Here is a 24878-nt window from a genome sequence, read left to right on the forward strand (position 1 = left end):
TGAGTTTACATGTGGCTAACAGCTGCATTCACTGAAAATACTGCTTATGATACTAATACTTAATATTGCCCTTGGCTGTCTTTTCTATACTGACTGAAGATGATAACACCACCAGCAATGTTACGTTACTCATGATAACACTGTCAGGAAAACATTTCAGAAACAAGGCTTAAGGTTCTACTACTTGCTGGGAAGAGCTGAATTTTCACAATCTCTTCTGATATTACAAGCTTGTCTGAACCAAGTGATAACATTACTAAACAAACCATCTAGAAGATACAGCTTTTAATTTAGTTGTCAAAATATATATTCTCCCAGGTATAGGGTATTTTAAGAGTCGTAATCACATGTTCATACAAATTCAGACCTAGTCACTATTGTAAACACTTAAGCTATTACACACTCCCATGTTCTTAGAGTAACAAAAGATCCCTGGCCAGATATTCAACAGTGATCAAATAATAAAAGATATTATATCATTTACAGATAAACCAGTACTGGCATAATTTGTTTATTGTACTGTAAGCATCAGTATATATTAGAGACAAAGAACACATGACTTCCAGGACAAAGAAAAAAAAACCTTGAGATTAAAAATTCTGCTCAGTATCAATCATGGAGAACTATAAATTATCTGCTGGAATGCTTTAAGCTCAAAAGCTTGGCTTCTACAGTTGCAGAACACTGAAGAATATAAGATGTTCTGGATCCCAAAAGCCACATACCTAAGGTTAAATTGTAAAAGACCCAAAAAGACATAAGGTAAAATTTATAAACTTGTTTTCTTCTGAGACAGGTTGATCTTATCTCCAAGACTCAGGGCCATTCCCTGTAAGAAAAAGAAAGAAGACATTCATGACACAGCTCATAGCAACTTTATCTATATTAAAATGGAAGATCCATATACAGAAATTTAATAAAGAAAGTTAGTGGCATAGAAGTTAAACTATTTCTGTTAATTTAATTGTCTATATTTAGTATATACTTTCTTAGCACTAGATAAAGACTAGATCTACACATAATGTTGAAACAATGAAGCTTAAATGAGATAGCAACTGCTAAATTCGTTATCCATACCAAAGGTAGAAGAACAACAGAAAAAATAAGTCTTTTGACCTCCCAAATGAAACTATGCTGCCACTACAGAAATCACAACTGTTGGCCCAGTTACTGGAATTCTGCTGTTGAAAGCCTCAGTGCCGATACACTACAGCTATAGAAAGTAATTTAATCACACAACTATATTAACAATGCATAGAAACTGAAGAAATGTCAAAAGAAACTACATTAATAAATCCATGTAATCAAAAGCGGAATGATTTCAAGATGAAACTATGCTGGCATATGTAACTGAATGCAGTCTTATATAAAAGTGACAGTGTAAACATACTGGAAACATTAATTTAAACAATTCCAAAATCTTTATACATTAACATCACATGAACTAAGTGATTTCTTTGAATGTAAATACTCACAGATATTGATACACTGGGGTTTTTTTATTAAATAAATCTTGTAATACATATATATATATATATATATATATATATATATATGTATTTTTTTTAGTTGGAAGGAAATAGTTCTGAAGTCCAAAGCAAACTCATAGATGTATCTACAGAAAATAATCCTACTGAAAAACTTTGGGTTTGTTGTTTTAAAAATTACCAATAAGCAGGAATAACATGCATACCATTTCCTTGTGTGAAACTGAAAGGTGTAACTTCATAGGAAATGGATCACGGAATCCTGGGGAGCACTTGGTCTTTATTTAAATGCCAATAAAACCTAACATCCCACTTGTAGCACTACAGATAAAATAAGGAAATCTTTACCCCAAGGCCTATTTTATGATTATGCACCGGGAGATGAAAAAAACCCCAAACAAAAACCACAACCCAAACCTATTACATGTGTTTAGGGTATGATTATAGCTATTAGAAAGACATTCTTTCCTCACAAAACCCATGTCAGATAGTTTTAAAACAAAGGCTAAAGTTCCTATATTCACCTTCCCTGAAAATTTTCCCATTTACCTAGTACTAGAAACTAACATACACCATTCCAGTACCTAAAAGGAACTTGTAAGAAATCTGGAGAGGGACTTTCTACATGAGCATGTAGTGATATAAAAAGGGTAATGGCTTTAAATTAAGAGGAGTCAGATTTAGATTAGATATTAGGAAGTCTTCACGGGTGAGAGACCGGAACTGGTTGCCCAGAGAAGCTGTGCCTGCCCTATCCCTGGCAGCATTCAAGGCCAGGATGGATGAGGCTTTGGAGCAACCTGGTCTAGTGGAAGGTGTCCTTGCCTACTGCAGGGAAGTTGGAACTAAATGACGTTTAAGGTCCCTTTCAACCCAAACCATTCAGACAGTCTACCCAGAATTTGAGTGCTTAGTACAATTTCTTGAAAATGACAATGCAAAACAGTGCTGTAAATATAAACCATATTACCTGACTCTTTGCACGGATTCGTATGTGACCAGTGACAGGTGCCTCTGGTCCAAGATGAATTGGCTTTTCAATGCTGACATTTGCAAGTGCATCTTCCCCAAATATGGAACGTGCATAAAGGTTGGCCGCCATGAAACCACAATAACCAGAAAGTGCCTATGGAAAGTAGATTTGAACTCTTTAAAAGGCCAAAATCTTTTCATCCTAGGTTAGCTAGGCAGATATTGGTATACAATGTTTAAACTTCACATGCAATATATTGTGAAATGTTAAGAATCATGCGATGGGAAACAGTGGTGGCCTTTCTATGAAATTAATATGGGAAGAGACATAATCCATTCATCACATAAAAGTAGGATGGAATTTTATGGTCTGATTTAACAAAGAGCAAAATGATAAAGCAGCTAAATAGTACTAATAGCTCTACACTTATTTTGGCTACTTTACATATATTAACTAGTAGATATAATACAGATTCTATCTTAATAGCAAATAGCTATTGTATGTATTTTTTGCTTTACAACAAAAAGGCTAAACTGGCAAAAGAAATGTAAATTTTGACAGAGGAAGGAAAGAACTTGGAGCTATTGGAAAAACCTTTATAAAAACGGATGTCCCATCAAATCCATACTACAGCTTAAAATACTATGAATTAAATTAGGCATTTTCTAACTGGGCAAGAGATAGCTGCTGACTGACACAGACTTTTGACGATATTAATTTCTTTTCACTCATTTCAGACCACTCATTTAAAAAATCTGAGTATATGTACTACTTTACATTGTAAGCAAGCATCTCTTAAGAATATTTGTAACAAATGCTAAACAACAATAAAGCACACAAACTAAAACAGGTGCTTAAAAGTCTCCAAGGAAATAGCTCACCTTCTCTGGAGTCAGGCATTTCATATTGGTTGACTTCAGTATGTGCTGTAAGTATTCATTTAGATCAATGATATTTGTATTCACTGTAACCTTCAAGAAGATAAAAAATGGCAATTGCTTAAATCAGCAGCTCAGGTATTTCTGAAACCATATCTTCAGGGTTCTGTAAAGAAGACTACCACTACATTTCTCCTTGAGGAATGCCATAATCAGTAAGCTAGCTGCACTTCCCGTTATGTGATGGCATCATACAAAGTCTTCACACCCTGCCATACACTTGTTAAAGAATGAGAATTTCATGTTATTCCCATGGTTTCCAAGACGTATTAGGTGAATGATACTCTGATGAACATGTAGTCTCCCTACAGCAAAAACTGGACTTCTTGTCGGAATACAGTTAACCACTTTTTCTTGTTTTGGCAATGGGTGATCTAGTCCAAAAGCTTGCTTTAAACCAGTGACAGAAATTACTTTAATCTTCCTCTTCTAGCAACAAAGGTCTCTGGTCTGCCTTAGCTTTCTCATATTCAATTTTGTGGTCTTGTTTTAATTGCTTTTTACAACATCTGTTAGGAGTAGTTTACAAATTGCTAAGGCTTTACATAACATGAATTAAAATGTATTGTTTGTGAGTTTCCTCTTTTTTTAGTTTTAAATCTAGTCTCAAATGAATACACTTAAATACTTGTAGCAAACTAGGCTACAGTTTGTATAAAGTATCTCCCATTCTGTTTTAATGTTTCTACTCTAGTCTTAAATTATGTTGCTCTGTTGTACAAAGTTATTTCCCTTACAGTTTGACCACCCCTATTTAAGTGTGCTATGGCTGTATTGTAAAGTAATGAAAGAAAAAACAAAATGTAATTCAGAACCAGAGAGGCTAAGCAGTATAAGTAATTCTGCAGTCTCAGCACAAACTTATACATATTGCTATCTCACATTTGAGCCAAAATACACAGTAATCACTAGACAATTTGGACACCTTCCATAAAGGAGGTACAGGCGCATACTTATTTTGCAAAAGAAACCCAAAAAACTAGTTATTGCACCATAAGGGTTGTGAAACAGATAAAATAGCAGTAAGAGAATAAGTTACTTCAGGCCAAGATCCAGTGAGGATGTTGGAAGAGGTTTGTATCCCAAGAGATAATGTTGATAAAATGAGCTGACATAGAACAAGAAACAGAACTAACAATGAACATCAACAATAAACCCAAACAACATAAAAAACATGTTTTGAAAACTAACTTTGTTTTCCCACTCAAATTCAGCCCACATCTGTCTGAACTCTGCATCCGTACAAGAAGCAGGCTGGATGTAATCCATGATGTCAATGTGAATATCACTGAGAACCACGCAGTTTCTGTCACTGGCTGCTCCAGACACATCATACACTGCAATATAAAACACAAAACACTTTAATGCTTAAAAAAGTGAATTTACATTTAATAAGAGAGCTTGCTTACCACCTGCCAGTTAAGAACAGTCAACACTTGCTCAACCTCATTGCTGACCTATGTCTTCTTCAAGTGCTTCACTCAGTTGCTACAGAACTTTGAGTTAAGCGCATTGGTCTTTCAGGCAAGGCTGCCTAGCGTATTTCCAGTTCAGAGACTAGGGCTCCAGTATCATTCTGACAATCATTCTAAAGGCAGTATGTTCTATTATATTTATGTAGAAGCAACATAATTTTCTTTTTTATAAAAGAAGCATAAAATATTCTTTCATTGTAGACCATTTAGTTTCCTCTCCCAGTATGAAGGGTGTTAATTATTTTTGGCTCAGTTACAAAATGCTACACGTTAATGTTAATTTTGCAAAATGAGCTGTTTACTTACCAACATTACCAAAAATTATTCCATTTTCTGTTGAAGCCACTTTGACATTAGCTTTAATGTTTGCAAAATCATGTGGAGCAAGTGTCAGAGGAGATGGTTTTTCCACAAGTTTCAAGTCACCTGTGAAAAGAAATTGGGAGATGGGGATCAAGGAACATTAACTGCTAAAGAATTAACAATTTACAATGAGTTCAGCTTTCGGAACAACATTGTTTTATTTTCTTGACATTAAGTTCTAGTGTCTACAGAGTTGCACTAAACACCACCATAAAGGCATCAGTTAATTTGGATTTTTTTTGGTTGATTAGTTGCTACAGTTTGCTACCTGCAAGACAAAAATAATTTACATTAAAAACATCAGTTAATATACAAGCGCATTCACCCAATCCCCACTGAAAAAAAATGCAATTACTGACTTACATGGGCTTCAGATTGAGTCTAGTATTACCTTTCTAACAATCAGGAAATGGTTAAATCTACCTTGTGTTTTAATCACTGACATCATCATAATTACTAGTCCTGTAGTCAAGCGTCTCAAATCCAAAGTTCAATGTCCAGTATTACATGCACTACGCTATTTATAAACAGGTCAAGTATCACCTCAGTTTGGAATATAATTGCTCTCAGGAAACAGCAAGAGATTTATTTTCCTTAATCCTTGAGCAAGCAATTGTGAAAGACTCCTTAGCTCTATATCAAGCTGTGCAATTTTAGAACACAGCATGAACAGCATCAGCTCTATACACAGAAGTGATTTCCAGTTGGTTTTTGCAGTATCTCTGAAGACACCAACTGCGAAATACAGAATTCGACTTCACTGAGCTGATAAATAGAAAACTTCAACCTATTAATATATTAATGTTTATTTATCTCCATTATTAGTCTGATCAAACAATTTACAGAAGATTAGGAGGAAGTTTACATCACTCCAGTCATATTTACGTCAACTAAAAGCATTTAACATGCATTCTCCTAGCATGTAGCAAACATATTTCAACTCTTGATTGCAAGACAGAGGCCAGCTAATATAAAACTCATTACTGTTCTTAAATTATCTGCTCCAGTCCCTCCTCAAAAAGAAGTTAATGAAGCTGTTGGTACATGGAATGGTTTCAGCTGTGTAAATGCAGTATTTAAGTACTTCAGGCTGAGTGCAAGAAAAACCTTTGGGCAGATGGCTTTCTCTTGCCTGACATTTGCTCCACACCAGTTTGGATTTTGTCCTCTTGCTCAATGCTAACAGCAGAACAGAGAATAAGTATATTAAAAAAATAAAAACAAACAAACAAAAACCACCAAAATAAACCCCAACCTGCCCATATTTCAGCAAAAAGGGGAAGTGGAATGCTACTTTTCCAGTGGAAAACAAAAAACAAACAAAAAAAAAACCCAAAAAACCCCACAAAAACACACAAAAAACCAACCAACCAACCCAAAAAAGAAAGAAAAAAGCCAAAACAAAAAAACACCAAATGGATTAGGGTTTATATCATGAGACAGTATTGTCAGTGCCAATGGAAAACAAGTCTTCCTGGAAGAAAAATCTATTGAAGGCCTTCAAAACCATCCTTTCAAAATGGATACTAACTGGCATTAAAAAACTTATTATTATATATTTCAGACACTCCTTCCAACTGGGTGCCAACACCCAGCAGCTCACTGCTGCTCAACAGCTGCTTTTGTTTCCACCAGCACTCCTTACCTAGTGTGGCTAGTTCTAGTGTGCAGTTCTGCAGAGTGTCACTGGTCTGGTTGACCACAAGCACATCCAGCACAATGTCATATTGATTGACGTGGACATATGCCTCTGCATAGACAGGATCTGAGAAACCTGTCAGCTGAGTAACCTGCGAGAGAAATGAGTTTATGGTACTTTTCTTCACTTAAACCAGTTCAAAACATGGAATCGTGTCAAACAATAACAAAAAAGAAAAATGAAGTGCAATCAAATCCACTACTTTTTACTGTGAGCCTCCAAATCAAGCAGGTGTGCAAAGAGCTTTTAATTTCAGACTAATTTACTAGTAAGAAAAAAAGAAAAAAAATAAGGAAAATTGGAAAAAAACCCACTGAATACAATCACAAGTTATGTCTAGAAAATAGTATCTAAAGTTGTGATATTTAGGAAATCCAAAGTTCATGCATAAGTCTTCCAAAATAAACATCTCGCCAATTTATACAGTGACTGTCCATATTATTCAGACAAATAAATCTTATCTGCATCCTTCCTTCATATGTCCTCTTGTGTACATACCACAATTACAAAGCCTTTCCAGATGACATGGTATTCTGAACTGAACACATGTGAGTTCCTAAAACATGGACTGTAATGCCATTTATTCTTAAAAAGATCATCAGCATAAAGAATTGATGACTTAAAATTAACAGGTAACTTTAAACAGTAAAAAGAATTAATCCAGACTTGAAAATAACGTCTGAAGTTTAAAGTCTTATGAGTTAAATTTCAATGAATGAATCAAAAAACTTATTTTCTTTGGACCTTCTCTGCAGGTCCTGGTAACCAGCAGCAAAAAAAGGTACAAGGATTGAGACAAGGATGGAGTAGGCATAGTAGGACATGGCAAGCAAAGAAAGGCAGAGGTTAATCACTTGTGACATCCCTGCTCACTTCCCTGTGAACTTTACTGGACTCTTCAGCAAATAATCTTAATTTTGCCTCCATATCCCATGAGCTCAGCACTCTTCAAGTCTCCTCTTTATTCTTCCTCTCTCACAGAAAGAGGGTAAGAACATTAAGCAGAAGGGGTTTCCTCTTTTTCCTGATCCTAACCAGGGAATACCTTTCCCATCAACCAGCATAGCCCAGTTCATCAGTTCCAGCCTGTGATTCCCAAAGCTGATCCTATGCATAAGCAGCACAAGTGTACATAATGAAAACACTGACTTCCACATCACCTTATTAAGTTTGGATGCAAGAGGATCAGCAGCCTCTTTCCTCTGTGTGTTTCCCATTGCTGCAAGAAGGCTAAGCTGAAACTGGTCTTCTTTTGAACTCATTTCATTTTTAGCAGTAAGCTGCATGAAGGAAATGGGATCATCTGGCTGAACCGTCACATTCCTCTTCTCAGATTCTTTCTGCAGGAAGAGAGATACCCAAGAGTTCAGTATGAATTCCATCCCTCAGCACAGAAACACAGTCAAAGAATATCAAATGGTGACATTTCTGGGACCAGCTTAGATATTAACATCCATAAAAAAAGAAATACAAATATAAAAAGTGTTTCTGGTTACACACTTAGAGCAGCTCACCTTCTGAGAAAGTTTCTCCTCCTCTAGCTTGGCTGACAGCATATGAGAGAGGGACTGCCTGCATTCTTTGTTGAAAATATCATTCATGAGAGGAGAACATTCTGATAAAACTTTCAGACACAAGGAAATACGATCTACATCATCATCTGTAATTGGCTTCTTGGGAAGAGAAGACTTTCCCAAATGGAGAATAGTGGCCATCAGCAGCATGGCTTCAGCAATAAAGGACTGAGAAGGAGGAAAAAAGGAAGAGAATGGAAGAACATTATTGCACTTTGTATAGCTTTACAGAAATGTTTATTTCTTATTTACAGAAAGGTGCACAATTAATCAAATCATTAAATATATTATCAAATTATGCTGGTTTTTTTTTTTACTAACTGCTATCTAGAAACCAAGCAGCATGATTCATAGACTCTCTAAATAGTAGACTCTCTAAACAGAGTGGCTAGAAAGCAATAGGCCCGGTTCGTAACCCAAATTTTCATCATTTTCCAATCATGTAACTGACACTTCAGACTTAACACATTTTGCACCTGTTTAAAAGACAAGAGGCAACAACCAGATAGTCTGCAACTAAAGTGAAAACACAGAACAGATGACTTACATTTTGTTTCTTCTTTTCCTGAACTAAGGATACATATCGTAAAGCAATCTTAGTTAAAGTTGTAGCAAGGGAAGCCGCAACAAAGAAATCACCATCCAGCAGGAATCCTCGCAATGGAGGTCTGCAAAGACAAATAATAACCATAAAAATAGCTCTGGATAATAGTCTCCACCCTACTTATTTTAGAATCACAGAATAGTTAGGGTTGGAAAGGACCTTAAGATCATCTAGTTCCAACCCCCCTGCGATGGGCAGGGAAACCTCACACTAAACCCATGCCACCTAAGGCTCTGTCCAACCTGGCCTTGAACACTGCCAGGGATGGAGCATTCACAACTTCCTTGGGCAATCCATTCCACTGCCTAACCACCCTTACAGTAAAGAACTTCCTCCTTATATCCAATCTAAACTTCTTCTGTTTAAGTTTGAACCTGCTACCCTTTGTCCTGTCACTACAGTCCCTAATGAAGAGTTCATGCCCAGCATCCCTATAGCCCCTCTTCAGATACTGGAAGGCTGCTATGAGGTCTCCACGCAGCCTTCTCTTCTCCAGGCTGAACAGCCCCAACTTTCTCACCCTGTCTTCCTATGAAAGGTGCTCCAGTCCCCTGATCACCCTCATAACCCTCCTCAGGACTTATTCCAACAGTTCCATGTCCTTTTTATGTTGACAACACCAGAACTACACACGATACGACAAGTGAGGTCTCATGAGAGCAGAGTAGAGGGGCAGGATCACCTCCTTTGACCTGCTGGTCATGCTCCTTTTGATGCGGCCCAGGATACGGTTGCTTTCTGGGCTGCAAGCAAGCACTGCAGCCGGCTCATGTTCATTTTCTCATCGATCAACACCCCCAAGTCCTTCTCCACAGGGCTGCTCTGAATCTCTTCTCTGCCCAACCTGTAGCTGTGCCTGGGATTGCTCCAATCCAGGTGTAGGACCTTGCCCTTGACATGGTTAAACTTCATAAGGTTGGCATCAGCCCACCTCACAAGCATGTCAAGGTCCTTCTGGATGGCATTCCTTCCCTCCAGCATATCAACTGAATCACACAGCTTGGTGTCATCAGCAAACTTGCTGAGGGCACACTCAATCCCACTGTCCATGTCACTGACAAGGATGCTGAACAAGACCGGTTCCAACACCGATTCCTGAGGGACACCACTCATTACTGTTCTCCAGGCAGACACTGAGCCATTAACTACAACTCTTTGCGTGCAGCCATCCAGCCAGTTCTTTATCCACTGAGTGGTCCATCCATCAAATTGATGTCTCTCCAATTTAGAGACATCAGTGTCGTGTGGGATAGTGTCAAACGCTCTGCGCAAGTCCAGGTAGATCACATCAGCTGCTCTACTCCTGTCCATCACTTCTGCAGCCCCATCATAAAAGGCCACCAGACTGGTCAGGCAGGATTGCCCCCTAGTGAAGCCATGCTGGCTGTCACCAAGCACCTTTCTCTTTTTCATGTGCCCTAGCATGCCTTCCAGGAGAATCTGCTCCAAGATTTCACCAGGCACAGAGGTGAGACTGACTGGTCTGTAATTCCCTGGGTCATCCATTTTCCCCTTCTTGAAAACAGGGGTTATATTTCCCTTTTCCCAGTTGTCAGGAACTTCACCTGACGGCCAGGATTTTTCAAATATGATGGCCAGTGGCTTTGCAACTTCATTTGCCAGCTCCTTCAGGACCTGTGAATTGATTTCCTCAGGCCGCATGGACTTGTGCACATTCAGGCTCTTCAGATGGTCTCAAACCAGACCCTCTGCTACAGTGGGCCCAAGGTCTTCATTCTCACAGTCCCTGTGTCTGCCTTCCAAGACTTGGGTGGTGTGGTCAGAGCATTTGCCAGTGAAGACTGAGGCAAATTAAGATTAATTAAGAACAGCAGCCTTCTCCAAATCCAATTCATTTTCCTACCTTAACATCCATACTGTATAAACAAATTTGAACAGTCTCAGGAAGTCTTTCTCACCCCCCAAGAAGGATTTTCCAGATACAGAGATATTCACAAGTCACACAGTCACTTCCACACAAAATAGGGGTGAAGTGAAAAGTGTAACGTATAACAATTTCATTCTAGCTCTGAGATCATAATGACTACCCAAGATGAAAAAGCTCACTTGCAGTAATTAAGGAAACACAGGAACCCTAGGTACCAATAAACTACATCAAGTATGAAATTGTGTAAGGTGATACTAAGGAAAAAAAGTTTTAATCTAAAAGCAATATCTTTGTGTTTGATTAAAATTATGATGGACTTGGTACATAAACTATAAACTATGAAGTCTTAAATACAATACCTGTCTTCTTCCTTTTTGGCAGGTCGGGAACTACTGAGAGCACTCTGTGTTGCGTAAGTGCCCATCTCTGTCACCAGTTTTTGGGCTGGACCCACAGACACCTCTTCTTCAGGTTTTAGCTCACCAGTTTCTTTCTTGATTTCAGATTCTACAATTGGGATCTAGAAATGAACACGAAACAACTGTTAGAACTAAAATTAAAGAAGTATTTTTGCTCTAAAGATGGTTTTAATAAAATGTATCTGCATTGGTAAGGTTTTTATAGATAAAAGGCCAGTTACAGTTCAATAGTCTTGAGAGAATTTGAAGAGAAAGGCAGATGTTGAAATATACACAGAAGGCTCCTACCCTTGTAATAAAGCTCCCATCTTAGATCTCAGACGCAGACTTAAAGCACTATTCCTTTGTCAGTGCATACAATTGAGTTGTATTTAAAGCTGCAAGAATTTTCTGAAACAAGGAGCTTCTCTTCTCTCAGTAGACGCTAGCTACAGGTATGCTACTTAAAAATAATAATAAATGCAAAACCTTAACTAGTTTTTAAATTAGATTTCTTGTGCACACTCCATTATGTATCAAAAGCAGTCAAAACCCTGTCACATCCTGAGGTTTTAAAAATATATTTTTCTTAGAATACACACTGCATAACATTAAGAAAAACCACCAAGCATAAAGTAAACACACCTCTCCAAGTGATCTGCGAACTTCTGTCATTACACTTTGTATATCCTCCTTTGTGCTGCAATACTCTCCAAGGATCCACAGAGCTCCCCGATAAATCCTAAGACAAGAACAGTAATATAAGTCATGCTTTCATGATATACTCAAACTACCATCAACGGAAGTGGTTTCTGGTCAGGTGGTAAAGGCCAGTCCTGACAAGTTCAAAAGGACATGACTGATAGAAAGTAAATTTGATCAAAACCAATCATCCTTTCAGCCTTAGTAAACTGAGTAGTAATGAACAAGTGCATCAAGTGACAAATTCTCTCCTACAAATTTTTTCTCATCTGTGTTAATCTTAGTAACTACTGAATGCAGAATCAGTCAAGGTATGTGAATCAAGTCAGATCTAACTTTTCCAGGTGACTAAGACAAACTATTTTTTCCTTCATACAGGAGAAAATAAAAACCAAGAAATGAGTGAAGATTAGGGGGAAAATTAGCAAAGCTCCAATTTTTTTCCCCTCACTTAATTAAATGACAATGGAGATAGGATTCCGAATTTCCTGTGTATTGGAAAGATGGCAGAGTGCTGTCTTGATACAGAGAAGTTCTCATACGACTTCACCTTTACAGATCCATCAGAAAACCAACTTTTAGAGTCCTGAAAAGTACCAAAAAAGTTCTGCAGATTCCAAAGCCCAGTCTACATTAAATTTTCTAACAGATGTACAGGAAGTACTTCCACTTGCCTACAAGTGCAATTTCCTGCCGCACTAATCCCTTAGTAACTCTTTTAACAAATACACCACTTGAAAGTTGGCTTTCATCAACTCTACTACCTTTTAGCAAGTGGAAATATAATTATCAATTGCATCATAAAATTAAAAAAATAGATTATTTTTTGCATTCATTGCAATAAACACCCCATATATCTGTTGTATAAGTAGGCAAGAAGGAATCCATACCTAGAAAACATCAACCCCCAAAAATATCTCAGCTTCAGTTATTCTTCTTTGTATGTGGGTTGCAAGGATTTTGGTACATATTTAATGACAACATATACTCAATGTAAATGAGCTACAGGGTGCTCTGATGTCTGTTTGATACATATTTTGGACTCACTTGACAGATTTAATAGCATGAAACACTTCAAGCATCTTCTCAACAATAAGAGGTCTGAGGTTATCAAATCGCTGGATTGCTTCGCGCACAAACTCCAAGACATCAGCAGCTGCTGCTTCATTGTTATCACTAAGGAACTCCATCAGCTAGCACAAAAAGAGTGAATGTGAGCACAAACAACAGCACAGCTAAGTTTATACCAGAGTATTTTCCTTCTAGATCCAGAAAAATAAAACTTCATATTTTCCATTAAACAAAGCTGAAGCCAAACATCCTTAAGTACATTCCAAACAACTTCCAATTATCATAATCCCCAAATTGTTTTTTTCTAATATGAATTATCACAATTTTAAGTAAAGGTACTCTTCAGCTCATGTTCTTGAAAAATATTTCAAAATTAAGTCTCAGAAGACAGCACTACAGCATTAAAAGTCCTGTATTTCTTTATTAAAATTATTATTAAAATGAATTAAAATACAATTATTAAAATTAGTATTGCTTTGTGTGAGGCCACTATTAGAAACACCTCAGTTTCAGTTATTCTTCAAGGTTCTGGGTATAGCTAGATCAATTTAATGACAATGTAATTAAACATTTGCATACCACTGGAATAACATTTGCAGCCATATCTGGAAACCGAACGCTACAGGAATGGAGTGTACGAACAAGCAGCTGCCTATACTTGTCTGTATCTTCATGCTCTGTCACATTATTAGTTTTAATCACTTCCTTCTTCAGAACAATCACAAGCTGCAGAAAAGATCAAGTAAAATTGAAGACAGTCCCGTATTTTTCCAAAGACTAAAAACCCAGTATAATGAAACAGAAGTAACACATATTTTACCTCCTCCACATTTCTTGAAGAGACAAGGTCCAGAGCCAGTTGAAGGGTTTTTTTTGCGCACCTCTAGATCTGGGGTACTCAACACTCTGAGGATGTCCATAACTAGGTCCTGAAACAGTAACAAAATTGTCTCTACTCCATTACTTTAAATCACTTCCTTCATACAATTCTAATTTTCAGTCCTCTGATTTTCAAAGCCTTTCTGGATACATAATATATTACCTTCTGATAAACAAGCAAGGTATCCTAGGCATTAGGCACTTCACAGCATTCATTTAACACATTCTACAGCTACATACAAGTCTTCCCATGCAAGCTACACCATTAAGGCTCACAATCAAGACAGTATTTGCCATTGTTAATTGTTACAGAGACAATAAAAGCATCAAATCATAAACATAAAAATCCATCCAATATGTTTTTACCAAAACCATATTAGCAGAAGATATAAACTTTAGAAGTACATTTTTCCATACATCACAACACCCAGAATTTTCATTTAGGAAAGAAAAGCATTTAATAATCTTAGAGGAAATCAGACAGCTCACATACCTGTAACACTCGTTCATGTGAGGGATGTTCCTTTAATTCAATCAACCGATCCAAAACGATTAGTTTCACATTATTATCACTTTCTTTAATAATCAAATCTATGTAGCATTGAGCAGCTGCCTAAAATTAAAATGGAAACATTTTTTAAGGTACCAAAAGGAAAAACCAGCAAGTTTCCAAGAGAAATTCAGGAAAAAGACACCTTCTACACTGCTATTAAAGCAACTACTTGAAGAGTTGGCACAGAAATGAACTTGAGAACAGACTTCAAAACTTCCTGGTCCACTGCAAACACTGATTCCATCACCACATTACAAAAATTACTCAGGAAGGCTCACAAGGGCACCAGCTTACAATACACACATTTGGTGTCAAATTCAAAGAAAGTAATACAGAGATAAATTTCCTGGCATGCTTTGGGTCAGTTCTTAAGTACAGAGCAGGGAATGAAAATTAATATAAAATAGTTGCCAGTATTAGCCTATCTAGACATTGGTGTAATGACAGCTTCTACACAATATTCCTGCTCAATAAAAATGACCATGCAGAAGTGAGAATGTTGGAATTAATAATTCTTCTCATCCTTTCAAATTATTATCTTTTAGTCTAGGAAAAAAAAAAAAGCTCTAATTTTTAGACCTTCATGTTTTATTGTTGAAATTTTCATACAAGTTCAAAATTTCTGCTTGATCTCAAATAATTAGCTGTACCAACATAAATCTAAGAAAGCAAGGTCAGTCAGTAATACAAATCTTCATTGCTTTGTGCTTCCACCCTGCTCTGGAAAGAATAAAGTTTATGAGTAAGGAAAGCCATTCGATCTCAGCAAATCTTCACCTTCAGTCTGCCTTGCTAAGTATGCCAAGAAGGCTACAGGTTAGTAGCACCTGTCTGCAGGTGTACGCCACTGTACAACAGTTTGCACAGTATTCAAGCTTGTCCCTTACCAAAGTGAGGCTAGCTGCAAGTCTGCAAAATACAGTCTGTCTTCTTTTGTGACCAATTTTAAGAGACATTTTAAGATAGAATCCTAGAATAGTTAGGGTTGGAAAGGACCTTAAGATCATCTAAGTTCCAACCCCCCTGCCATCGGCAGGGACACCTCACACTAAACCATATCACCCAAGGCTTCATCCAACCTGGTCTTGAACACTGCCAGGGATGGAGCATTCACAACCTCCCTGGGCAACCCATTCCAGTGCCTCACCACCCTAACAGTAAAGAATTTCTTCCTTAGATCCAATCTAAACCTCTGCTGTTTAAGTTTGAACCTGTTACCCCTTGTCCTACCACTACAGTCCCTAATGAATAGTCCCTCACCAGCATCCCTGTAGGCCCCCTTCAGATACTGGAAGGCTGCTATGAGGGCTCCATGCAGCCTTCTCTTCTCCAGGCTGAACAGCCCCAACTTCCTCAGCCTGTCTTGATATGGAAAGTGCTCCAGTCCCCTGATCATCCTCGCGGCCCTCCTCTGGACTTGTTCAACAGTTCCATAGCAATTCACATGTGAAGTGTTCAACACACATATTACTAGAGCATTCACTCTTTCAAAGTATCAACATACAACATATTCATTCCAGTGCACTGAAAGCTACTGAAAGATCTGAAAACATTATTTTTTTACCTTGATTGCTGTTGGTGCACTGGAGAGTGTAACAAGAGTACCTGCAGCTTCATACTTCACTGCAGGACTCGATGACTGCAGCAAGTTGTAGATGCAGCGAATAAACCGAGCTCTCTCTGATGGATTCGCATGACAGACCTACATGAGAACAAGACATAGGTGGCACATAAGGAAAAAAGAAAATAGCAACTGTACAGCTTAACTGCTCCGTTATCTTACAACAGGGTGAAAACTAAGCAAAAGGTGACAACCTTTTCTGGGGATAGGAAGTTGTAAAAATTTAATTACAAAAGCTATTAAGAAGCTATTATTGACAGTTCTGGGCAATGCTACAAAGTCTTAAAAATCTTAGACCAAAAGGAAGGGCATAGCCTGCACTAGTTTCTGTAACAGCTGCCCTGCTCATGTCCAAGAAGAGTCTGATAATATACAGCCAACATGAGAGCAAATCAGGTGAGACATATTGCTCTATACTGTGCACACTTGAGCAGTCTGTTGTTTCAAGAGACAAAACTTACTTAGTTCTACTAAACAATGGCAACAAAGACCCAGCATGGACTATATCTAGCCCTAATGTCTTTTCCAGCAATGTTCTATCTCTTTTTAAAAGCAGTCTAAGAATTTAACAGGTATATTTATTTTACACTTTCCACAACATTTCCATTTTACCTTATAAATTAGTTCAACAATAACCAATTGCAGTATGTCACCAAATGTCTGGACTTGGTCAATACAGGTACTCAAATAATCCAAGGCTCGATCCTATACAAATAAAAAACAAATTATTCTAAACTATTCTGAGTTTCCTCCCAGAGCTATGTTTTAAATCAAACCATTTTAGAAAATAACAAAATACAAACCAAAATATACTCACCCCTTCAACTTGATATTTAAAGCAATTTAAGAAAACATTGTAAACCTGAAGAGCAAATTAATCCACTCTGTCTATAGATGGCAAAAAGAAAGACAAAACTAACAGTAATTGGGCACACAGGGCAATTGCTTGTAGAGCAAATAACCCAGAACACTAAAAAGGAATTGGTGTTTCTTTCTCATGTGACTACAAAAGCCATAAAACAGTAGGTAATGGATCATTTTTCAGTCTGGTTCAGCTCACTTGGCAAAGCTAATTGCAGTTGTCAGCACCAACACGTGTGTTTGCCCGATACAGTAATTCTCCTTTAAAATTAAGACAGCACAAAGACCTACTTTAACTTTTTCAGTTACCAAATATTCCACAAATAGGTTGACAGCACCATAGTGGGTTTTTTTATGAATATAAATAGTTTATACTACCAACAAAATACCGTCTGATTATGGAGCACATTCTGAAGTATTTAAACCAAAAGAGTTTGAGGATGTGTACCTACCTGATCTGCATGAATTAGCATCATAAATGCGTTTCTTTTGCAGCTTGCATCTTTTTCATTCACCAAGAAATCATGAATCAATTCAGGAGCATCTGGTATAAGATGTTCAAAATTTCTTAAAAATAAATCAAAATTAAAAGATTAACTGTCAGAGAGCAGAACTCATGGCTTAAAGGCATATCCTAATGACAAGGATTTACAAAAAGTCAGGAAGTCTGAAACTGTGATACATAGCTTTTGTGTAGCTATGTGAAACTAAACAGACTCAAGCAGCTTTACAAACATTGTTTGTTATCGTGACAGCTAAGACATTACCCCAGCAATGACTTCCATTTAATAGTAACATTCAGTCACACTGCTCAGGTAACAACTGCAATAATGTTTAGTATGTAACTGCAGCACATGAAGAATATCTCACTTCAAGCAGATTTATATATGCATATTCTTGCAAGGATTCCTCTATATTAATGATTGTGGTCAGTTGATCCTATGAATAATGTTTATATCATTAAGAAAGGCATTTTTCCATACAAATTAACCTGCAATATAAGGACCTCAGTCATACTTGAGAAAGCAAGGATGCTTTTCCAAACAAGCCCATTGGATAAAGGAGAAAAAGAAAACAAACCCAAACCAAACCACCAAACCAAAAAAAACCAAAACCACCAAACACCACACCAGTGACTGATAAACATTTACGAGATCTCAACAACTATCCAGGTCATTAAAGCTAGACTTGGTCTTCTGCATCCAGGACTTCACATAGTTTCTGGCATTTACCTATAAATTGTGTAAATAGCAAGAACTGCATTTCTGCGCACGTAGCTGTGGCGGTGTTCTAGACATGCACGAATGGCAGGCATCAAAGGCTCCAACAGTTCTGCTTCTTTCAGCTTACAAAGGAAACGAAGAGTAGAGCCTCGGATAAATTCATTTGGGTGCTGAAGATCCTAAAATCAACAAGAAACATACTTGAAATGCCAGAGTGTTCAGTCAAATTGTTAAGCTCAGATGAATGCACTTGCTAGGCTTCCCCACACTCAGCCTTCCCATAGTACAAGTTACCGACATTCACAACACCTTACCATCTGTCTTCTCATGAAATACCTTCTTATACCACTGCTGCCCCAAAATATGTAAAACCGTGTATTTTCTTGTAGCAAACTTACAAGACTGTGGAATTCTTCCTGCACTCTATGTGTTTTCCCGTGATTACTACAGCTGTGAAAGCTCACCTCACAGGCATTTCTGCACACTGGATACTAACCTCTAGTATATATTAGTTCATCTGCTTCTGACCCATTTCCAAAGAAGTTGAAGGGCCTTATCTTTGTGAAGGAGTGTTCCAAACATATCACTATGAACTTATTCTAAAAAGTGTCCTCTTATGACACATAGCTTGTCCCAGGATACTATGAAGATGTGTCCTGGGTTCAGCAGTAGCAGTCATTTTTCTCCTTTTTAGTAGCTGGTGCAGTGCTCTGTTTTTGACTTTCAGCCTGGGAACAGCGCTGATAACACCGATGTTTTTAGCTGCTGCTCAGTAATGTTTATTCTGACTAAGGACTTTCTGGGTCTCATGCTCTGCCAGGGAGGAGGGGAAGCTGGGAGGAAGTAAGATAGGACACCTAACCCAAACTAAGCAAAGAGGTATTCCATAGCACAGCACGTCATACCCACTACATAAACTAGGGGCAGTTACCCAGAAGGGCTAGATCACTGCTTGGGTTTGGCTGGGTATTCATCAGCAGGTGGCAAGCGGCTGTATTCTCTTCCCTTGTTATTTCCCTTATCATTACTACTATTGGTGGTAGCAGCAGTGGTTTTGTGTTATACCTTAGTTACTGGGCTGTTCTTATCTCAACCCATGGGAGTTACATTCTTTCAATTCTGCTCCCCATCTCTCTGGGAGAGAGGGGGAGGAAGGGCAGGCAGGTACTGAGCGAGCAGCTGCACGGTTCTGAGTTACCGGCTGGGCTTAAATCATGACAAGATGGAAATTAGGTTACCCCTCATCTTTGAGGTTCACTGACTTGGAAATGAAGAGCACCAAAGTTTTGTTATAATTTTTGTTTTGTTTTTGTAATAGTAAGAGAACACATGAAAAAACCTTGATAGTAGGTGTGCTGGTTATCTACAATTATCCACTAAGACATAACAATTAGGAAGAAAATGCTGAGCATAAACCATTTTCTATTTCTTAAATAGCACAAAATTATATAGTTTCTATAAAGATCCAATATAGGAACATAAGCAATGAAATAAAACAATCGGGTACCTTCCTGTAAGCATCACACACGAGGATCATTTCTTGCAAAAGCCTGCCATCTGGAGTGGTCTTTGGCACTATCTCCCAAAAAACAAGCAGCAGTTTTTTGATAGTATGATCTTGCAGAGGCAGTACAAAACGTATGATGGTCATCAGAAGCCCAGGGAGTTTTTCACCATTCAGAATCATAATGATTACTTTCTTCAAGGCCTCCGTCTTCAACTTGACATCTCCTTTTTCTGGAGGAGAAAGAAACTAAATCAGGAAAGCTAACATGTCACAGTTTGACAGCAGTACTGATCTTCAGTGTCAGGAAAGACAAAGGCCCTCTGAAGGGGAGTTTTCACACCCTCTATTAAAATTATAAGGAGGAAGCAAGAGATATTTAAAGAATGAGCATGGAGTCCATTCCAGGATTCACATAGTGGGATTTTCAACAGATTTCATGGCTGTTTCAATGCTTAAATTTAAACAGCCTTTTATACCAGCACACTACAATGACCTCTGATGTCATATATATACTAAATACTAACACTGACATTTCTGCCTGCAAAATACAGCTGTGCATTGAACAAGTGGTAAGTCAGCTTGCTGCTTATCATTATATTACTTAAATCTGCCTTAGCCCAAACAGGTATTATCTCAAACAGAAAGACAGAAAAAGGTTTCAAATGTCTGCACCAACTGAGGGAAAAACAAACCACAAAACTAAAGCACATCAGATAAATAACATGAAGTTTCTGAAAACCAAAACAGAGGAATTTATACATTAAAAAAGGGCAAACAGAACAAAATAAACATGAAACTGACTTGTTTGAATTTTAAAAATGTAAACAATGTTTTAGAAAAGGCACAATGAGAGAATAATTCAGGTACAAAGGAGTATCCTTCAAATTTTTGTCCATTACTTGCCTAGGTCATTCTTTAAGCTGATTTCAGAAGGTGGTTCTGAATCCATGGGAACATTGATTAATGTGTAACACACGTTCTCTGCAGCAGTCATGGTTCTTGGTCACAGAAGTTTTCTCAATGGAAGACTTATTTTGACACAAATATCAAACAATCTAAAAAAGAAGCAAAGCCATCCCAAAGTTAACAGATTTTATTAACAAACAAAAATGTTCTTGCAGCCCACTTAATGATTTGAAGGAACTGCTGGGTTTCTCAAGAAGCCACATTCAAAAGCCTTCTCCATTTTCTGTTACACAAAAATCTTGTTAATACCAAACAATGGAGAGTGTGACATTTCCTAACAGAAAAAGGTAATGAAAGAAAACTTTTCAGTACTTACAGCACAGTCAGAAATAACACATGTAGCTGACTGCAGCTGAACAGATGCAGAAGCTTTTCCCTTATCTACTCTCTCCTCTTTCTGGCTATATATTCCCACTACCTTCCCTGTAGGCTGTGCCCCTCCAGGAGAACTGGCAAAAGCTGCAAAATCATCTAAAAAAACAAAGAAAAACACAATCCCAGCCTCCTTACCCCCCAAAAAAGGAATACTTTACTTGTTCAAAAAATTGAATCAGTTTATAAAGGAAGCTTTGAAGATGAGCACAAGATCCAACAGAGCAGAAACCAAGGATGGGAGGAAAGTCAACACGGTGGAGAGGGAAGCAACACTGCACTTCTACGTGCCAAGGATCAGACAAGGATCAGCTCAACTCTACTGTCCAACTGCTCCACTAGGCACTACTGAGAACAGTAAACATTTTTATGGTGACAAAGTATGACAGGTCACAAAGCTATCAAAGCTGCTGTGTGGCTGACAGTTCAGGTAACAGAATTGGCAATTACACTCAACCCTCATTGTCATCTTTATTTCTTCCATATATAACATATCTAGGATTAAATCAATCTTTGTATTCTATTTCTTTTGTAAAAACAAATGCTCAAGTTTGAGTTTGCTCAATTCAAATTATGATACCATACTGCCAAGAACAGTCCAGAAAACTGACACTTTATTAAATGTGTAAATATGCGTTTTCTACAGAAAGTGTCAAAAAATTTACAAAAAAGTTACTTTATTACTGTTAATTTTCTGGGACTCTTAGAATGAGTTTAACAAATCATTAAAACAAGGAAGATGTCTTCTTACTTTAAATTATGATACTAGACTTCAGCCAATTATTCATAGGATCACAGCATCAATGAGGTTGGAAAAGACCTTTAAGATCATCAAGTCCAACCTTAATTCCCAGGACTGCCAAGGCCACCACTGAGGGCCTTGGCTACACTGGTTTTGAATACTTCCAAGGACAGCAATTCCACAACTTCCCTGGGCAACCTGGTCCAATGCCCGATTACCCTCTTGGTGAAGAAATTTCTCCTAATATCCAGTCTAAACCTTCCTTGGCTCAGCTTGAGGCCATTATCTCTTGTCTTTATCTTGTGTAAAAGCATGCATGGTTTATATAATTAATATGACTAACAACAGAGCCAACAGAACCAAACAAAATGATCCCCATCAAAGGTTGTGACTTATATAAAGGTCAGAACACTGAACTCAACTCTCCAACTGAAGGCTATGCTTTCACTGCGCATCATTTGTCTACTAAGTTCCATGGTCTTGAGCAGGGTCGTACCTCCCTGATATAAAGCATTCAGTAACATACCGGTTCAAGAAATCATTGCCTGGGGACACCAGCTTCCACCTCAAAACACTTCTTTAACCTGTGTAGACAACTTTTGAGATACAAACACTGTAAACTCTCCGCTCCCTACCTTTTTGTCTTTTTGAAGCAATAAGGAAAACAAAATCCAACAGACCAACAGAAACCCATTCCCAGCCTGGTTAAAAGCACTGCCCCACAGACAGCTCTGAGGAAGGAAAGTGAGACAGAATTGCAGCATTTGAATGAACACTCGAGGCCCTACAGAACCTGGTATTGCGTCTAAAGTCTCTTTTCTCATCATATGGGTACCTAGAGAACCTCAGGCTGAACAACAGCCTTTACCTGCTGAGAGCAGGCAAGTTGTGCTAATTTGGACCACAGCCTCTTTCTACACAAGAAAACAACACAACTAAAATATCACCACAACAAGTACCCCCAAAAGTGCTTGTAATACAATTAAAAAGGCCCAGAACAACCCATAACCTAAACACAACACCTCTTTTCTGTTATGGATTCTGTATTTTCAAGGACTAGATCCTTCAAGCTGTTGCTTACCAGTATCCAGAGAAAGGATTCCTGCTCATTTTTAGAGATATGAGTGTTTTCTTTCCTCAGAAGCAGCTTTTTGTGTGCTTTTTCCATACTGTTACCCACAGCTCCTGCCCCAAAGCCCTGCAGCTAGCACCTTCATCTCTAATGATGTCTCAGACAGGACATAATGCAAACCATTGCAAAAAGCAGACCAGGTAGTTTTATTCATATACAGATATCAGCTGCAGAAATCCTCTCCAAATCACAGCCGAAAACGTCTCTGAAGCCTGAAAACATGGAAAACTCCCCACAAATGCTGAGCTAGGAAGCACCACCACCGAGCCTTCCTCCTTGCACGGTGCCAGCCCTAAAACCACGGTTTACTCCTACAGAGAGTCCCCAGACACAGAAGTGCATGCTGCTTCTCCAGCAACAAAACTTCCCAGTTATTCGTAGAAAGAAATTGAAAGTTACTCAGTTTGTACAACACCGGAGGACAAAAAGCCTCGCCTGCTACACCTAGGGGAGCCTTATGAATGGGGATACCTTACAAAGCAACCGCCTGAAAAAGAAGCGTTTCACTCATGCACCACCTGCAATATATTAACGTTTATTACAATAAAACGGTTATTAAAAAATCCCAAATAAATTTATAGCCACCTTGGAGAGATTTCTCTTAGTTTTCCGGGCGAATATTTTCTGCTCAAAACGCCTAGCGTTTTTAGCTACGAGTTAAAACATTTGATGCTGCCGGTTTATTGCCGCTCCCCTAAAGAAATTCAGGGGCCTACCACACCACAGTCCCACGTCCCCTGTTCATGGCGCCGGGAGCTCCCCTCAGGGAACCACCAGGAAGATGCCGCCGGTGCAGTGAGGCCTCGGGCCTGCGGGCCCTATGGGGCGACGACACAGCCATGGCTCACTCCCCACCATGCACCCCACAGCCCCGCTGCTCTCCAGGTTCCCTACCGGGAGATGTGGCGGCGCTGCACGGAGCGGTCCGGCCCAGCAGCGTCGAGCCCGGTGCGGAGCTCTGCCCGCGGCGCTCCAGCTCCGGCAATGGCTGACGTGGAGCCGCTTCTTTCGAGGCCACATAGATAGTACGGCGGCCCCAGTAGGACACGCCTTTGGCCCGTACGGCACCGCGAAAGGGGCGGGGCCTGCCCCGCCCCTTTCGCGGTGCCGTACGGGCGAGGTGGACTCCGGAGCGCCACGAAGACGGGGGGCGGGGCTTCCCGCCTCTTACGTCACGGTTACGTCAGTGGCGCGGCAGGGCGCGGTTTTCCCTCGCGCGGGGAGGGAAAGGCACGTGGGGGATAGGAGTAATGCACACACAGAGGTAGGGACAAATGAATACAGATAAATGGGGGGATTAAATGGGGAGAAAACGGATAATTTGGCTATTTTCATTAATGGGGAAAAATAAATAGTAAAATAATAGAAAAAACAAATAGAAAAGTAACAGAAAAATATAAAAGGGAAAAGTAATAATAAGATATGTAATGCTTAAAACCAAATCCACAGCCTGTTTAAAACAGCACTGTGCTTTATTAATAAATACAAGGTGTGACTGTTAGGCTTTTGGGTTTCATGTTTTCATTTGGGTTTTTTGTTTTAGTTTGGGTTTTTATACAGTACATTGAGCAGGGGATCAGGTTCCTGTGCACGTCCACCCCAAAAACTTGTTTACCCTTTTCAATGTGTCTGTGAGAGAATAAACCAGGATGAACCAACATGGAAACTGAAAACCCCAACACACAACTGAACTCCTTCTGCTTAAAAACTGCCTCACACCCATTTTGCTCTTTGGAAGCACCAACTCATTGAGCTTCCCTGGCAGCTGTCCCTAAAGAAGCCACTGTTAGATCCAAATCTGAATCCCAGCAGGCAGTGGGTGCTCCTCAGTCAGACAATGCAGAACGTGC

General features: G+C 38.7%; 1 protein-coding gene across 1 annotated transcript; it reads right to left on the reverse strand.

Annotated features, from left to right (window-relative positions):
• Window positions 1-476: 476 nt before the first annotated feature.
• COPB1 (COPI coat complex subunit beta 1) lies at window positions 477-24061 on the reverse strand. The gene is given in 23 exon segments (XM_005153261.3): window positions 477-829; window positions 2458-2613; window positions 3342-3431; window positions 4590-4735; window positions 5180-5299; window positions 6882-7026; window positions 8096-8275; window positions 8450-8677; window positions 9057-9177; window positions 11361-11521; window positions 12045-12141; window positions 13149-13294; window positions 13752-13898; window positions 13993-14046; window positions 14048-14101; window positions 14545-14664; window positions 16169-16306; window positions 16838-16930; window positions 17539-17653; window positions 18319-18488; window positions 19817-20046; window positions 20720-20871; window positions 23923-24061. Coding segments are annotated over 22 exon segments (2862 nt in total). The 5' UTR covers window positions 20811-20871; window positions 23923-24061; the 3' UTR covers window positions 477-769.
• Between the last annotated feature and the right edge of the window lie 817 nt (window positions 24062-24878).

Source organism: Melopsittacus undulatus, chromosome 4 (assembly GCF_012275295.1).
Source record: "Melopsittacus undulatus isolate bMelUnd1 chromosome 4, bMelUnd1.mat.Z, whole genome shotgun sequence".
In the NCBI taxonomy this organism is placed as follows: domain Eukaryota; kingdom Metazoa; phylum Chordata; class Aves; order Psittaciformes; family Psittaculidae; genus Melopsittacus; species Melopsittacus undulatus.